The sequence below is a fragment of the Protopterus annectens genome, chromosome 11.part0, assembly GCF_019279795.1.
Source record: "Protopterus annectens isolate FY-2018-M chromosome 11.part0, PAN1.0, whole genome shotgun sequence".
NCBI lineage: Eukaryota > Metazoa > Chordata > Ceratodontiformes > Protopteridae > Protopterus > Protopterus annectens.
The window spans coordinates 1,184,027,368-1,184,046,484 of record NC_056745.1 but is presented as its reverse complement, the minus strand read 5'-3'; the positions used below and the strand labels follow the sequence as shown (position 1 = coordinate 1,184,046,484).

The 19,117-nt window shown below is 41.5% G+C and overlaps 1 protein-coding gene across 1 annotated transcript in view; it reads right to left on the bottom strand.

The window, feature by feature from the left end:
- Positions 1 to 19,117, bottom strand: part of SYPL1 (synaptophysin like 1) — a 363,534-nt gene that overhangs the window by 193,170 nt on the left and 151,247 nt on the right. Inside the window, exon 3 of the mRNA XM_044087289.1 lies at positions 1,411 to 1,612. Within this exon, the coding sequence (XP_043943224.1) occupies positions 1,411 to 1,612 (202 nt within the window). The remainder of the gene's footprint in view (positions 1 to 1,410; positions 1,613 to 19,117) is intronic.

Genomic DNA, 19,117 nt, shown 5'->3' with positions numbered 1-19,117 from the left:
ATAACAGGGAGCACAGCATTATGGGTAGGATCTTGGCTCAAGAGTTTTTTTTGGCTGATGCAAGCTTGGCATAAGGCCGGCTCGGTTCCGAGGATGGAACTGATAAACCATCGTAAGGAATGAACGAAGATCAACAACATCAGATTAGAAATTACACCCTGGAGTGTAAAGAAAATGAAGGGGGGAGTACTAAGTATAGTACTTAAGAAGTATGCAAGTACAAAAGGGGAAAACAGATAAAGCTATATGACAAAGGGTAAAGGTAATCAGATTGAGAAAAAGCCTTAAGAAAAAACAAATGAACTTATCTGAAGAGTCGCTTGAGAGTACAGTAACACATCTTTTGCTGGAAGTGGCAAACAAGATCCGAGGTACTTGGGGTTGGTGCATTGTGGGGAAGGGAGTAGCTTGAGAGTTTTCTGGTTGCCAAGAGTTTTTGCAACATCCGAATCAGATCGGAGGAACAGATCCGAACCCATAAGTTGAGGGCAGAATGAAAACTGACATCAGATCTGATGTTTGCAAGCAAAATGATTATTTTGAAATATGAGATCAAATGGATATATCTGCTTCATAGCAAAAATACATGTGCTACCACTTCCTTCACGGTACCAAATAATCCAGCATTTGTTCCTATATAACCTGAAAGAGTAGTGTGGCTTCAAACACCAGATAATTAATCTCAAATGTTCGTTTCTTCACAAAGGTAACTACAGTATCATTAGGCTATAATGACACATGCATTGTATCTGTCTAAATGTATGTCTATGAAAACATCCTTTTTGGGCAGAAGCTGAAATGAATCTATTTTGCATATTAAACAGTAGTGCTTTATCTCTCTCTAACCCCTGCTTGTAAGTTAATTAGCTGTCACATACCTGACTGCTGCTGTCAAGCAACTGTCTAAAGCCAAGAATAAAAAGTGAAACTATCTAACTGAAGAATTTTTTTTTTTGCTTTGATAAACAAATTTACTCACTTAGTGTGCTTAATCCCAGTAGCAGATAACACAAATTCACTACCATAACTAAGCTTCAGTAGAACAAAACTGTTTTATTCGGACAGTCTTTCAAGCACGGTCAAGGACAAAGCTGATGGCATAAGTAGGAGCAGTGTGTTACCAGCACCAACAGGTATGGAATTAAATCCACACTCGACAAGTGGGAGTGACACCAGAAATTATCCCCTGCAGTATGTGGTTATAGCATTACCTAATCAGGATAGATAACACATCATAATTCTACTGAGTTATTTCGCTAAGCTTTTCAATGGCCATCTAAATTGCAGGACTACTATCTATGAACCTATGCATCAGTCTGTTACCCTGGTTAACAATCCTATAAACACAATTGAACAGATAAATGGCAACATAAATAAAAAAAGCTTTTGATAAAATTATACATTACTTACAACAATGGGTGGTTTTTTTGAATTTCGATAGGAGTTTAAGTATCCAATGTAATAAACAAGAGCACCCATACTGTACAAAAATGCAAACACTGCAATGCTAACAAAAAATTCTGCAGAAGATGAATAGTCTCCATACAAAGTTCCACTTTCTGTGTAATTACAATAGGGTGAGGGATCTAATTTTAGATGACTTTTATGCAACCTGAAACAGAAAAAAACAAAAAACAAATATTAAACAGCATTTTTTTTTCAAAACAGTATTTTCCAATTTAAGTACTAGTGTAAAGGCAGTCAAACTTGATCTTAAAATTCCCCCCCAACTACCTGTGATTCTAGTAACTGTCCACTTAAAGGCAATGTGGACTGCATATAAAACAGCACAAAACACCAGCATAAGAATTGTCATGATGGTCTTATTGTATGAAAATCCATTTCCAAACTTTTACTGTGGAAGTCTAAAATAAACTGTTGGCATAGGCTTACCCCCTAGATACATGTTGCAGGGTTTGACTATTACCTTTGGGTTTGGAAAATTTAGCTAGGCTTAAAATGGCATGCAACAGCAGATTACCTAGTACTAACCTATAAACCTTCCTTACAAATTCTGTGTACGACTACAGACCTCACTGGAGACAAAGTAAAGTTAGATAAAGTTGTATGAAAAGTGAAATAAAATATACCATAAAGGAAACTGCTGCAGTTTCCCAGATGTGCATTACAAAAACTAAAACAAATCTTAAACATAACCATCTTGGAAAGACAAGCTCCAGCAAATAACAGACATTTCGTACTGCATCCAATAATCTTGAGACCCTTAACAGAGTACTCCACCAATCAGAAGTCATTTTTTCATCAAAATCCAAAATAAGGATCATGTCCATGTGCCAATACCAGTGCACTCAGTGATGGAACATACCACCTCTACAGGCAAATACATTAAAGAGAATCAGTTCACCCCCCCCCCCCGGCAACTATTGAGACCCTTGCAAATCGAGCAATGATAGCTCGACAAACATTTATAAACCAGCAATACAAAAATATATAGTTGCCCAACTTAAACAAGAACTTTGCAGCTGCTGGAAAACCTCAACACTGGGATGAATGGAAGGTACACTGGACCACTAATAATGGTTTTCAACATTAGATGCAACAGAAATTCTAACCGTATCAGTTCATCAAGGACAGGACTTTCCCTGTTAGACTCTTGACTGGGCTGAATACCAAGCAAGTCAGCCAGGGTGAAAGAAGCTAAAGGATCAGACAAGCACAAAACACTAAATGGTCTAGTACTGCCTTTCTAAATGCATTCTACTTCCCAAGTCATGCTAAAGAAAACAGTTGCCATGTTTTTTTTTTGTTAATCGGGATAGAACACAGACTCCACGGGACCATTTTCATTCCATGGTTAGAAATGCAAGATGTACACAGAAGACCAAGTGTCTGTGGCTCAAACATCTGTAAAGGAGACTTTTTCAGAACTACAGGATGCAACCACTGTGTTTAGTGGAAACAGCTTTGTCTGCAGCACTTACAGAAAGTGCTGAAGGAGGAGGATATAGGGGTGCCATAGGATGAGTGGTTCTGATGCCAGTGTAGCTCGGAACAGAGGACAATCCCCTCGCCACCAGCAACTGATCTACCAGTCTCATGGTATCTGCCTCTTGAGAGGAAACAGATGCAGAGGAAGAAGATTTAGGGGGTCTCACTTCCACAAAGGGAGTGTGTCTTTAAAAGAGTCTATAAATGGAGAAAAGGATGTTTGTGGGAGCGGAGTTAGTCCTAACTGCTTCGGTACCCATGCATCCATAGGTGCCAAAGAAGAAGCTGTCGGATCTGAAGCCAGTTTTGAATTAGTTCCAGTTAAATTCTCTGGTGATTATGAACTCTTCGGTACCAAAGTAGACTTAGCCATTTTCCTTGACGATTCAGAGGACCTTGGAACCAAGGAAGGCCTTTTCTTAGAAGTAGGTGATGATGATGATGATGAGGAAGTGCTAACTTCCAAGTCCTGGACTCACAAATGGCCTTGTCAAATCCGGATTTAAGGAGTCCTTTCAAAATTAACTTATTTTTCCTTTCAGTTACAACTTTGGGTTGAAAACCCGTGACAACTGGCAAAGTTTTCTTGTAGGTGTATTTTGCCAAGACAGTAAATGCATGGAGTATGCCCGTCTGAGTTAGGCATTTTGCCCTCACATTTTTTACACCTCTTAAACCTGGAGGTGCCTTTACAGAGTTTAGTAGGAGAAGGTTTTTCCTGTTGTTCGGCCATAATAGTAGGTAGAAGATGTCACCCAATCATGCGACAGAGCAGAGTGAGAGGAATACAATTAAAAAGTTTTTTTTTTCCGTGGGTAGAAAAATACCAACGATGGTATCCAAGAATACCTTAAAAAGGTAAATAAAGGAGGGGTAGAGACTACCAACATTGGTACTGGACAGTCTACCAATGGTAGAAGTAAAGAAGAAAGAGGAAAAATAGCTTTGATAGAAAGGCAGGAGCAGGCAGAAATACAAAGTTATAAAGGGATTACAAAAATATAGAAGTTTTCAAAGAAGGAAGACTATAATTTAGACAATACTCACAAAAATAAGCCAAGGCTTGAGAGAAGGAAACCAACGTGTCTGGTCTTAAGCGGCAAACGAGACCGGAGGTAATCTGACAGGAGCATCATGGGTACAGCCTGACTCGAGGGTTTGGAGAGCACGAGCTGCAGTAAATGGCGGTCTTGGTTTCGATGTTCGGAACTGAACTCACTGTTAAGGAATTTGTGAATACTGACATCAGATCCTAAGTTATCCATGCAGATCCAAAAGATGGGGCAAGTATTCTGCCTTATTAGAGAAGATTGGAAAGAAAACTGGGAGATTATAAACCCAGTTAATATTAGACTCCAAAGCCACCTTAAGTAAAAGGGACTGGCTGGTTCATAAGGAAACTCTGTCCTTACGAAAAACCAGGTAAGGAGGCTTGGAAGAAAGATCCTGGAGATCAGATACCAGTCAAGTTGATGTAATAGCCACTAGAAAAATTGGTTTCCATGACAAAAACTTTAGAACCGTCTTGACTGAAGGTTTAAAGGGGCTCTGGATCAGACCTTGTTGCAAGATAGTTCCAAGAATGCGTAAGGAGCCTTTATTGGGGGCCTAAGCAAGAAGGTGCCTTTCAGAAAAGGCCTTGCATATTCTAGAAAAAGCTAAAAAGGAATCATTTTCACCATAATGTTAGTTTGAAATGGCAACCAAATGCACCTCAACAGTACAGAAACTGTCCCCCCTCATTGAAAATTGAAGCTATAAATTCAAGTACAGCTGGTATAGAGGCAGAAAAGGGGTCCAAATCTCTCCAAAGTCCAGAAAGAAAACCTCTTCCATTTACTTCTGTGGGTTTCCCTAGCAAAAGCCTTTTGAGAAGACAAAGTACGATGGACTAGGGAGGAAAGCCTGGGTTATCTAGCCATCAGTGGAACTGGGCAAATTTATTTTACATTTCTCCCCTGTTGGCCTCTGCTGAAAAAGGGCACGTGTCCAGTTGGACCTTCCCAGTAAACAAATGTAAAATAAATAAATGCAATCAGCTTGAGGCCTGTTATATCCGGATGAGTCACCCCTCTCAGGTGAGACAGGAGGTCTGGACTGGGGTCCAGAAACCAGGGTGGATACAAAAGACGAGGCCTCATTGCACCATATCTGACAAGGCCAAAAAAGGTGCAATGAGGATAACTCTGCTCTTCAAACAGTATGCTTTCTGTATGAATTTGTTGGTTAGAGGTAACATGGGATAAGCATAAGAGACCAGAGGGCCAATCGCGAACTAGAGCATCTCTCGGTGACTCCCCCAGAGGGGGAATCAGGGCGAAGAACCTGCTGCACTTGCTGAGGGAAGAAGCAAAAAGGTTGCAGCATGGCTGGCCCCACTGATAGAATTTTCACTTTGATACTACGAAAACACTCATGAGGCATCAGAATAGACCTGCTTAGTTTGTCTGCAAGCACTGTGGCCTTCCTCTTTTAATTTCTCCAAATCCTTTGGGTTTCTAATACCATGACAGGAATGGACCCCATTCCTAAGTCAAAGTATGATTAAAGCTCATGAAATTAGTATTGTTTCACTCTTTGATGTCAGCCAGAAGTGCTCTTCATACCACTCGCAATGTGTCCAGTAATGACTGATTCTGCAATTTCTTACGAAGTTAGCATGCATCTGTAACATATCTAAATACGATTGTGGATTCTTGTAAGACACGTTGCTCCTACTACTGTTGTACTTGTTTGGGTATCTTTATTCCACATTGCTCTCAATTACTGCCTGCAAATCCTGATATTTTACGACTCTGTCGCTCTCTTATGCAAGACACTGTAGTCACTGGGTGTAGCAATTTCAATGATCAATGCTACTTTTGTCTTCTTTTCATGGACCACTATATATCTGGTTTTCTCACATGTATATTTGATCCCATGTGATGCAAACTATCATTTTCTGATGCTTTGTGATGTATGTTCCCTGTATTTTTCACCTACTTCAACATTAAAATATTTGCACAATCCCCAGTGCAACAGTCTTGCCACATTACTATGCCTTTCAGTATGCAGTCCTTCTGCTATTAGTATGTCACAACCGGCAACGAGGTGTGCAACAGTTTCCAATTCTGTATTAAAAAACCTATATTTGTTTGTTTCTCCCATATTTTCAGTGGAGTTTGTAAACCAGTGTGTACGTAGTCCACTATCTTGGGCTACCAATATTACCTTTCATCCTTTGGTTTGAATTTGCCTCTCAAACCATTCCTGCATTCGATTCTGACCAACATGAGGTTTTTCCAAGAGTTTTCTATACTTTCAACTATGTTTACATATTTTCCACATTTCTTGCCTTCTCATTTCATCCTTCACCTCATATTCTTTTTGTTTTTTGGCACATTCAGTTGCTGCCTAATTTTTACCTACTGATTTAATTTCCATTCCCACTTGATACCAATATGCTTCTGCTAGACTAAGCAGGGAAGCCATCCTAGATTTATTCTCATGTTTCAAAACGTTCACTATGTTTTGGTCTTTTGAGGTCAGCAGATATGTATGTAGTCCCACGATTACAAATCTTTACATGTAATCAATTTCAAGGAGGCCCATACCGCCTTCAGAATGGGGAAATATATAACCTTGGTATGCAATGATTTTTATAAATCATCTGATGAGCATTAAGCATCTTTGTTTTCCTATCTAATCTATCCAACACCTTTTGGGGCCAGTCAATCACTCCAAAAACTAAGCAAGGACAGGAACAGCAAACTGGTTTATAGCTTGAACTTTGCTCCTAGATGTCAACACTGTTTTCAGAATTAATTTCAAGTCTTCTAAAATATTCCTTATGGAGTTTTATTTGCATTTGTTCATGTTTTATTGCTGATCCTTCATCAATTTCCAAATATTTATGCACTCCCTCTTGCTCAACTACTTTTATATCACATTCCTGTCCCAAACTACATGTTTTCTTGATACTGCAGCTTTCCTACTTTAAAAGGTTACTCTTGCACATTTATCAACACAAAATGACATTCCTAGAGCTGAAAGTTTTGACTACTTGCAGTTGTGCTTTCAGATCCTCATCTGATGAGCTATACAGTTTTAAATCATCAACAAAGAGAAGATGAGAAGACTTTACACTGTGTTGCTTTCTGGGAGACAATTATAGCCACGACCTAAATCTGTTGAGCAGACAGCTAAAATGGGTTAAGGGCAATGCAAAAAAGCAGCGGTGACAGTCACCCTGGAATATCCCCCGTTGGATTTTTAACCCTGGAATAATAATTTGTCTTTTATCATGGCTTAACTGCAAAGTGGTTTGCTGCTGTATCGTGGTTTCTGTGATGTAGTTTAATTTATCAATGTAGGGTGCATCTTACACATTTGTAAGCACTCTTATCCATGAATGTGGGACACTGTCAAATGCCTTTTTTTTTTTAGTCTATCCACGCCATACTTAAGCTTCTTCCCTTTTTACTGTTCTCCACTACGACTACAACAGCAAATGATCCTTCGTTCCAATATGGCTTTTATTACCCTTTTGTTCTACTGCCACAATTGAGTTTTCTTCTAAATGACTACATGTCATTGGAAGGGGAGTTATTGGTCTATAGTTTTTAAGATAGCTTGAAGGTTCACTACTACGTAGGAGCATTGTTTTTCCCGTTAGCCAGGCTGGTGTCTGTTCTGAGTGCACATACAAAAATAGTTCTTACTCATGACTAAATCTCCATGCAAAGATATTAATATTTTTAGCAAGAAGTTAGGTACTACCATCTGGGCCTGGGATTTTCCAATTAAAGGCTTTTCTCAACTTTGTTTCAATCTCTCTCGCCGTGATTTCATCACATTTCACATCCTGTACATTTGAACTTCTTATTCTTTCTTTTACTTCTTTAATCCAATTAGCATCGTTATGTCCCCATATCTTCATAAATATTTCTCCAAAATGCATCTATTTTTTTTTGGTGGTCTTTCAATTCATATTACCTTGTTTCCAAATTTCTCTATAAAACTTTTTTGGGTCATCAATAAATTGCTTATTTTGTACTTTTCCTTTACATTTATCTGCGTATCTTCTAAGATTTTCTGCAAGTGCTAATATTTGTAGTTATTATTTGGAATAGTGGATGATCAATCCTGATCAGTTATAATACTATGCATTGCTTTTATCACTTCTATCTTTGAGCATTTTTCTTGATCCGTTCCCTATTCTATACTCTTCTAAACAGTGAAATGTCTTGCCTTAATTGCCTTATAGTTTTCTCTATTCAATTTTGCTCCACCCTTTCCCTTGCAACCTTGCTTTCTTGTGGTAGGACTTTATCTGTTATTAACTTGACTGCACAGTAATGTATCCCATTTACTTCTGTTACGTCAAGTCCTTAATTACGGTGTTCATTTGTTTTATCAAACTTCCAACTTTTTGGGCTTTATTGACCCTCTGCAGTCTATTTCTTTCATTGATCGTAATACACCTATCCCATCTCTATTAAAATTAAGCAACTCCTCTCTTAGATCATTTTCTTCTGAACCGAGGGCACATTCTTAGTTTGCCATTTTCTGTGGGCATTCTACAGAAAGTTCCAGAGCTTCTTCCTGTGCCATGTTCTCTTCAGTTTCACCCTATCACCCGTTAATCTTTCATATGGAAAATCACTTGCCTATCACTCCCAGACATTGACTGTGTCAGAGTTGCCACTGTTTCCTGTTCTTTCCCTTGCTGTACAGCTCCAATTGAACCTTTGTACTGGTTTCCTATGGGAGGCTCCAAATTATCTTCGTATGTCAACTGATTAGATGCTTCCTGCTCCACTGGTTTCTCCTTAATTTGGGTGTCCACTGCTCCATCCTGTTGTGTTATCAAAGTTAAATTTTCTACACTAAATCCTTCACTTTGCAAGTAATCCACAACCTTGGTTTTGGTTTCTTTAACGTCTCCATTGCTAATCTTCTTTTCTGCTTTCCCTCGGTTTTCTTATTTTTTGTAATGTGAAATTTTCCATATCCGGATGTCTTTGCCTGTATTTCTCTTCAAATACCTTTGTTGCCGCTCTTTTTGCAATTGGTTTTGCTTTCACCTTTGCATAAATATTGCACCATATCAAATCTCTTTCGCTCCCCATGTCCATATTTCTTCTTCAGCTGTCTCCTGCTCCTCTTTTTTTCTCCTTACTTTGGGCACTTGTTGGTCTGTGTTAGACTCTTCACACCGAATCCTTCACTTCGCAAATATTCCATAAAGAAAAAAAAAATAAAAGCTGACATTAATTTCTACTTGGCTAATCTTCTGTTCTACAGTTCCTCTTTGTGATCTTATCTTTTATTGTGAAATTTTCCATATCTGGATGCCTTTGCCTACATTTCTCAGAGTATTTTTGAGGCTGCCTTTTTTGTGTTGATTAATTTGGCTTTTCCTTTGCATAAATATTGCACCAAATCAGATCTCTCTCTCTTCCCCATGTCCATATTTCTTGTTTATATCCTTCAAACATCTCTAAATGTTGTTCTTTAAATGTTTGTACTTCCTCAGTCGCTTCTTTTTCCAACTGGCACACGCTTTCTTCCTCAGTCGCTTCCTTTTCCAACTGGCACACGCTTTCTTGGTCTATACAGTGTTTTTCTTGACTCTGTTGTATTAATGAATACAAATTTTTATTTGAAGCTTCTGACAGTTTTTCTTGTGGAAGTTTTTCTTTCCTCTAATTTCTCTCAATCTTTACATATATCTTTTGTCTAAAAATTCTTGGCTTCTTACATAATAGTAACAATACATAATTTTGTTCTTGTTCTCAATAGTCCACTCTATAGTCTGTATGGCTCTTTTTTGGCCTATCAGTTTTTGTGGACTGCTACTTCCTTCTACAATTTGGGGGCGGGGGGGGGGGCTCATCCTCTCCCTGGGCCTGGCCTAGCCCAACTGTATAAATACTTCCATGCTTTGAGGATTCTACACTGTCATTTTTTCCAGTCCTGGTAACAGTGCGCCTACTAGGATTGGGCACTTTTTAGCCTGGGATTTGTGCTACCAGCTATCTTTATTTTTTTTTAACTTATTTCTGTCCATGATACATGGTATATAAAATACAGTCTGTATATCAGTGTCATCTTGGTGAGATTTTGTGAAATACAGTGTCCACCTTATGAAGGTACCCCACCAAGACTGGAGGATGAATTCAATTCCAGCAATACTTCTCTCCTTTTGCTGATTTTATCTCTCTATTCTAACCCCAGTATTTGCACTGCTATGAGAAAGCAGACGGAAGCAATCACTCCTTGTCACACTCTCACTGCTTCTCGACATAGCAGATAAGAGCTGGTTCATCCCTATTTATGTACCAGACTACAGGCATATTGTCCATCTGAACAGCCAACATCCTGGATGGGAGAGCATCTTGAAAGGTCTGCAATACTAAAAGGACTGCTCTTACTTCCAGGACACTGATATGCCCCTTAGCCTCTTCTGGGGATCACATACCTAGGACTGTCCTTCCCAAGCAGTGCCCCCCACCACCCCAGATGGGAGATATCTATGGTCACTGTGGCTGCGGGCAGGGGGAGAACAAAAGAATGGCCTTGAGAAACTTTGTCCGAGAGAAGCCACCAAAGAAGATACTTTTTGCAAGTTTGAGCGATCTTGACTAGGGCGAACAATGGCTGCTGAAGAATAGACCACTGCACTGGTAGAGTCCATTGCAAAATTCCCATATGAAACCTGCCTAAAAGGAACCAGTGATTGCTGTTGCCATGGATCCCAAGGCTTGCAGGATCAGTGATGCTGGAGAAGAATTCAAGATCACTTTCTTGACCTGGGATGTGAGTGCCTGCACTCTTGTTGGAGGAAGAGACGGTATCTAATTGCCCTTGTCTAGACAAGCACCTATGAACTCCAGATGCTGCGTAGGTGTAAGCTGTGATTTGCTGTAGTTGACTTGTGATGCCTAATAATTGAAGCAAGCAGTCCCTTGCTAGTAGAAGTAGATTCCTGGCTGGGGCAGTTAGGAGCCAGTCGTCTAGGTACAAAAACTCCAGCAGTCTCAAGTGAGTCGCTACAACCACTATGCATTTGGTGAACACCCTGAAGGCTGTGGTGAATCCAAAGAGTAGTGCTTTGAAATGGTAATGATTGGCTCACAGCTGAAAGTGCAGATATCTTCTGATGTACCTGTTCATGTTGATGTGATAGATTTTCAAGGAGCATACTAAATCAAGCACATCCAATTGTCCTTTCACAGCACAGGTAAAATGGACTGAATATGGCCATAAGGAACATTGAATAGTTCACATATTGTTTTAATTTAAGATCCAGAATGTGCCAAGATTCTCCTGTCTTCTTTGGCACTACAGAATTGAGCAGATTCTGAATCCTGTTTTGTCTGGAAGGACTATCTAGAGGACTCTCTCTAGCAGCTTTTCTATTTTCAAGGACGCCGCCTCCATCTGATTGGATGGGATATTGGGAATTTTTTTCATTTTTGAAAGGGGAACTTTGGGAAATGGAATGAAAACCTCTGGATATAATTCTCTGTACCCAAGAATCTTTTGTGATGGATGCCCAAGCTTTGGGGTGTAGAGACAAGCACCCCCACCACTGCCTCTAGAGAGCAGCAGCTGGGCAACCTTTCAGGAGTGTTGCCAAGGTTTTGTATGACAAAGAATCCTGGAAATCTTGGTCCTGTATGTCACCTCTGCCACGGAGACGGCATCTTCCATTCGAGTTCCCCTCTCTACCTCTAGGAGAACCATCGCCTTGAGAGTCTTTGAAAGGATCCTAAGATTTGCAGAACCACATTTTTCTGCCTCCTCATTGACTCTAAGAAAATGTCTCTGAGAAGCAGAAAACCAGAACCCAATGGCAGACCAGGTCTTCCAGTCTTGCTCACTTCTGGAGAGCATTTCCTTCACCTTTGGGCCATCCAAGAAGATCCATCAAAGGGAGCACTGATGAATGAAGATTTGAAGAGCTCCACAAAAATTGCACGGGCACATCCAGGCATGTCTCATGAAGGATATGCCCAAACCAGTCATCCCTATGAAGTATGAGCTATCAGCCTCATGGATGCCTTAGATATGGACTAGAGGGTGGTCAGTTGTGAAGAGATCTTGTTCTGGTCCTCCACAGACATGGACCCAGAAAGAGATTTGGAGAGTTCCTTGGTCAAATCTCTTTGTAACCTTGAGAAGTGCACAAAGAAATTCAACGACTGCAAAGCAAAGGTCGCTGAAGTGTAAATGCACTTACAATTATGTCTAAGGCCCTAGCCTCCCTGTTACGGGGATGGACAGATGAACTCTGCTCTGCAAGATCTTTCTTGGTGACTGCTGCCACAACCATGGCATCTACCTGGACCCCCTTGCTCCAGTCTGCTCTGTCTTTGGGGAAGGGAGGGCTAAAATTCTTTCTGGGCTCAAGGATAGGCACCACAGTAAGTCTCCCTCCATGCACGTGAGACAAGGTCGATCAGCTCATCAGCCGGGACTGTCACCCAAGATGTAGCCATACCATACCCAAAAGCCTCCAGGAACATAAGACTCCTCCTGGGACAGGGTGTTGGAAGACCAACCAATTTAATGGTTTAGAAGTTCTAGTAGTTCTCCAAAGGAGACGTCCTCAGGTGGAAGAGATCTGGAGAACTGTTCCTCTTCATTAAAGTCAGTGGCCTCAGTGACAGATCATCATCATCATCATCATCACCCCCCTTTTTCCCATTTTTTTACATGGGGTTGGGGTATTGTGTTAACTGTCGCCAACTCTCTCGATTCAGTGCCACACTCTTGCCTTCCTCAACACTCATGCCTGACTGTCGCAGATATTATTTCACACAACCCAGCCACCTCTTTGCTGGACATCCTCGCTTCCTCTTACCTTTTTCCTGTCTGTCCCAAATCTTCCTCACCAGATTGTCTTCTGCTTTTCTACACGTGCCCAAAACCACCGTAATCTGTTCTCTTTGATCTTTTCTGCAATTGGAGCCACTTTGGGTTCTGCTCTTATGTCCTCATTTCTTCATCTGTCCCACAGTGTGCATCCTATCACCTTTCTCAGGCACTTCATTTCCATCACGTCTAGTTTCAATTGTTCTGCCTTTACTGCCCAGGTTTCTGTACCACACAGTAGCACTGATACACCTTACTTTTCAGTTTCTTTGGCATTCTTCTGTCAGACTACACCTGATACTCTATTGCCAGTTGGCTGCAGCCCCTCTGATTCTAGCTATGACCTCTTCATTCAGACTACCCTTTTCTTCAACTACTCCTCCCAGATACTTGAAGCTGTTTACCTGTTAAACTCTCTTCCCTTCTATCTCTGTTCACAGCTTCTTCCGATTTCCCCAGTTTGCTGCCATTACCACAGTCTTATCTGTGCTTAGTTTCATCCCATGTTCCTTCAGATTTGCATTCCATTCGCCTATCCTTTGTTGAAGTTCTAGCTCAGAGTCTGGCTGTACTGCCATATTGTCTGCATACAGCAGCTTTGTTGATCCGTCCTCTCCAACCTGTTTGCTAATGTAGTCCATCACCAGTATGAACAGCAGTGGGCTCAGAGCTGAACCCTGATGTACACCCACACCCACTGGGAACCCCTCTGTGAGGCCGAATACTTGAGTCACTGAGTCCTTGTACATAGCCTGCACCTACCAATGTTTCTGGGACTTCAAACTACCACCAAGATCAGCTTTCTTGGGACCCTGTCATATGCTTTCTCCAAGTCTAGTCCTGTTGGACTCTCTCCTCATCTCTAGCTTCCTCTCAAAGTATCCGTCTCAATGCAAACATCAGGTCAGTTGTGCTGCATCCTGATCTGAATCCAAACTGCTCATCTCCCATCTTACATTCTAGTACGCTGTGTGTCTATCAATCACCCTCTCCAGAGCTTTCATGCAATGTGATAGGAGTTTGATGCCTTTGTACTGCCCACAGTTGTGGATGTCCCCTTTGCTCTTGTACACTGGCACGAATTTGCTTATTCTCCAGTCATTTGGGATATGCCTCTCTCTGTCTCTCCCCACACTGCTATTAGTACCTCAGGAGCCATTTCTCCCCTATCTCACCCATCATCTTTATCATATCTGCTGTGACCTCATCTGGGCCTACTGCTTTCCCTGACTTCATCTTCCTTAGTGCTGTTCTTATTTCTTCTAGGGTGGGCTCCTCTTCTCTGAAGGGAATCTAAGTGTCTCCTTTTACATATTCTCTTCCAAGGGACCTCATCAGTGGGATGGTCTGAAGGAAAAGTATTGGAAGTGACAGGGGAGTCCTAAGGGACTGACTGGAGACTTGAACAAGTTGGCTGTCCCAGTGAGATAGAAGAGACAGGCTCAGAACTAGGACCCAAAGGTGATAAAGAAATGGGATCCAAGGGGGGCAATGATATCCTCTCTCTAGGCAAAGAGAAGTCCCTCTCCACTAACTCAAAGGCAGAGGACCTAGGCAAGACAGAAGCCAGCAGCAGCACTGGACCCGAAGTCCCCCTGTGCTATCTACCCCTGAAACTCCCTGTGACGACTGTGCCCTGACCCAGCAATCAAGGAGCCTCAATCCTCACCACTAACACCAGGGAGGTTGTCTCATAGAAGAGGAAAGGATAACTAATAAATACAGTAAAGTCAATTTCCCTTAAGTGCACACAGACATCACAGTTAGTCTGGGGCTGGTTGCTCCCTTGCTCACCAGGTCCCCAATACGACTCCCCACTGGCACAGCCATAGGGTCCAGGTCTCAGCCTAACTGGGTAAGCTAAAATCTCCAGTACCTTCTCTGTCCAACCAATGCTTAGTGTCCCTGCCAAGTAGCTGACACAACACACACACACTGAGATAAATATTTATACAACTTCACACTCCTGGGAAAGGCTGACACAGATTCTCCAACTGTGCCCCTTTACCCAGACTATACGGTAATTACTGCCAGTGCCTAGTTAATAATATCAGCTACTAAAAGGCTCTTAAAAGGGTGTCCAATTATTACTGTGCAATATTATTATCCAATGGTAGTAAGACTAACAGTCAAGTCTTACTTTAGAGTGGCCTATTACAACAACCTCTATAAATATGCAATGTACTCTAGAGCTTATCTTTACACAAAGCAGCCACAGGTAGAAGATGTAAAAAGATATTTAATAATTAAAACACAAGACAAAACTACACCACCACAGAGATATACAAGAGTTCAGAGATCACAGACAAACTTAAAATAATACAGTAGGACAGGTCCGATTTCAAAAAAAAAAAAAAAAAACTAATTAATCTTTACTAGCTTTAACTATTCCTACAAGAAATCACAGTGCTAAAACTTACATGTGAGCACAAGGCAGCGTGCTGACAAGTTAGATGTCCAAAGTCAAAATGCTTTTTAGTCTCTTGTGAGAAACAGTATTTAAACATTACTAACAGACATGTCTCGAAGGCCCTCCCAAAATTACATCATTTTTGACACTTAGGATTTCCCAGTATACATATTGCATCATCTTAACACCTGGTCTGAGTTCTCAGGCCACAAACTTCATTATTTAGCAATCTAACACCTCCTCAGAAACTTACAATACAAGACATTTCACATGTATATGATAGCAGAAACCAGAGCAATAAAGCACATTCCATATCTAAATTCTGGTCATAAACTTTAGCTTTAGAACAATGAGCATGAAACCTTCATCCAGCCGTCCTGGAGCCGAATTCTAAAATGAAAGGGTACAACATGCTTCACTGGGCCAGTAGAGTGCAATGTTGTCACATATTTTGCAGTTCCACATTTCACAATATTTTTTTACATTCAAGAAAACATGCCTGTATTTTACATTTATTTACAAATGCCAGAATTATACATCAAATTCTATTTGACTAGGCTGGCAGCCTTCGCCATCTCTCCCCAATCATCACACCCTAGCCCCCTTCCAGTGGATGGAGTTGGACCCAGCTGTCCAGCACTAAAGCACCAACAATTTCAGAGTCACTCTAAACCCCAATGAGCTGGCACCAACACAATCTCAGAAAGAAATAGAGCTGGATGTTCTCAGGGAAGTGGCGAGAGTCAAAGAGCCACACAGTTTCAGATGCAATGAGGACCCCCCCCCCCCCAAGGATCTCCAATCTATGGGCACAAAAACCACTGGACGGATATGAGTAGGAAATACTAAGAGTTGGTGATGGGCAGGCTCACTGGTCCAATGGGAAATTATACAGAATTCCCCCATCTGGATCTGAGCTCTGAGGAAATTACTCATCATCCTATCCACCTCAGTCAAGCTCCTGCAGGACATAAGTGAAGAGCTGCGAGATGGCGGTCTGGAGTGCTTCACTGGAATCACCTGAATTAAAGAAGGAAGTTGAATAGGTATTGGTTCCGGTGAATATAGAGGAGACTGGATCCGATGTGATTTTACTTTTCAGGAAGTAGGATCTGAGGGAGTTGGTTAAGACTTTTTTGAAACTTCTGATGGTGGTTTGGTGGTCAGAGATGAAGTAGGTGAGCGGTCTGCGGACGTTTTTCTGATACTTTTATCTTTAAGAGCCAATTCCAGCTTCCCTTTATGAGATCTCTTGGAGAAGGTTTGAGCCCCAGTTGGAAGAAAAGAGTATGAGGTAGACGGGAGAAGGCCCTTCAACACTAACTTATTCCTTCTATCATTAATAGCTCTGGTGTTGAAATCAACACAAATAGATCAATTGGACAATGCCCAAGCAACAGACATTCCCCATGGGCATCAGAGCTGGGAATCTTGTGACCACAGAAATGCATTTTTTGAACCCAGTTGGTTTGTCTGTCATTAGGATTAAAAATACTACAAATAATCTTAACGAACATATCGAGTACTCAGTTAAGATAGCAAGAACTTATATATATATATATATATATATATGAAAAAAGGAGTAATTGCCAGTGGGGAGGACAGATGAGGAAATTCAGAATATGGTTCACAGGTAGGTACCAGGCTACTGGCCCTAGGGCCTATATAAGCCTAGCCGAAAAGGTACCCTGGCATTCGCCAACCAAGAAAATTATTTTCCTGTGCCCCTGTCAAGCAGAGCCACTGAAGTGATCCCCGGGGTTTCCTATTTCCCATCCAATCAAGATTTTTCTTGGAGTGCTGAGGAGGAGCTTTGTTTTATACAAATAGGTAGTTTGTTCCAGAGTATGGGAAGTGTCTGGGACAGGCATCTATCCCTCCAGCATGTTCTGTTTATTGTGGTGACAAGGTTTAGGTCTCTAGAGCGTGTAGCTCAGAAGGATTGGGATTTCTTTCAGTGGAGCATATCCAACAGTTCTGGGTTTGACATAGCTTTGTATGTTAGGCAGATATCGCCTCTGAGTAGGCGATATGCAACGGAGTAAAGCTGGAGTTTTGTGAGACGGTCTGCGTTAGGCATCTGTTTGAGGCTGGTAATCCTCTTTGTAAGGTATTTCTGCAGCCTTTCCAGTTGTTGTAGTGGCCTTGTGAGGTACATACCAAAAGGGGCGATGTACTCTATAATGGGTCTAATGAGTGACAAGTAGAGGGGAACAATGGCCTCTTTTTTCCTGGATGAGAAATCTTTTGTGATGAGGTGTGCCACATAGAAGGATTTCCTGACTACTGTGGCAATGTGATTATCAAAGGAGAGACTCCTGTCCACCTGTGTCTCAAGGTCTCATCATACCTTCGATGTTAAGTAGACTACTGCCTTATGTGGTAGTTCCATGAGTACAGAGTTTTTTACCAAAGGGGATGACAATGCACTTTTTGGCACTGAGCTTGAAGCCATGGCTTTGACACCAGGCATTTGTCTCAGTGAGGTCCTTTTGTAGGATGTCCACATAGTTAGGAATTTCGATTATGGCTCCTAGTTTACAAGACCCTCTGTGTTTGTCTGTACTTCAGAGAAGTAGATACCAAACAGGAGAGGACCCAGGACTGAACCCTGTGGTACTCCACTTGTCATATGTCTGAAGTCAGATTTAGAGTCTGCTACTTTCACAGTGTGGATTCTGTCAGTGAGCCAGTTGGCAACCCATCTTGTGACATAGGAATTTATACCTAGTTTAGTGAGTTTATCTATAATTCCAGAGTGAGGGATGGTGTCGAAAGCCTTGGCAAGATCTAGATAGGCAGTGTGAACCACCTTACCCTAGTCTACGGCTTTGGTGACTGCTTCAAAGAACTCTATCACGTTTAGGACACGTGATCTGCCTTTTACAAACCCGAACTGGGGTCCAGAGTTTTGAGACTACCAATGTCTTTGTTTACAAGTTCCATGATGATACGTTCCATGGCTTTGCAGACCACGCTTGTCAGGCTAATGGGCCAGTAGTTCCTGGGGTCCATGGTGTCTCCCCCTTTTGAAGAGTGGGATAACCGTCGCTGTGCGACATTCAGTGGGCACAAAGCCTGAGGTGAGGCTATGAGTGAACATGGTACTTAGTCGGGTGCCAGTTCGTTCTGTAGGTCATGTAGAACGCAGCCTGGGATGTTGTCAGGTCCCATGGATGCGGTGTTCTTGGCTTTGGAGAGTGTGGTTTTTACCTGTGCAGCCATGATTACAGGAACTTTGCATTCTTCTGGTATAGAGATAGGCCCTTTATGAGGTGGGGGGGGGGGGTAAAGTTAGCTCTGAAACTATCTGCCAGGATGTTGTCAACATCAGTTGGTTCTATATATTTAGTGCCATTGGGCTATAACTCAGAGCAGATCTGAGTGTTGCCATTGCGATTCTTGACATAGCTATAGAATGCTTTGTGGTTGTCTTTAGAATCAGTGGCGATTTTGTTTTCGTAACTAGCTTTGGAGGGTTTTATGAGAGATCTCAGCTTCTTAGTGAAGGTGACAAGGGAGTTCCTCCAATCATGGGATTTTACTCTTTTTTTTTTTTTTTTTGCAACAGTTTCTTTCTTCTTTTTGTAGAGTTTGTTTATGGCAGGGGACCACTAGATGGACGGAGGAGTAAAGTGAGTAAAAGCTCACAACTTTCAGAAGAAACACACGATAGCTCGAGAGAGAGGAATCTGCACCTGAAGCAATATGGCAGCAAATGAGATCTGAGGTATGTTCGGTTAGCGGGCCATTATGGGTAAAGGGAATAGCTTGAGAGTTGGATCCAAGACCTGGAAAAAGTGTCCGAGTCCGATCAAAGACCCATCAGTTGAGAAACGAATAAAAATGTCAGATTTTTTTTTGAAAAACTGTCAGTCCACATCAAAACGAGAAGAA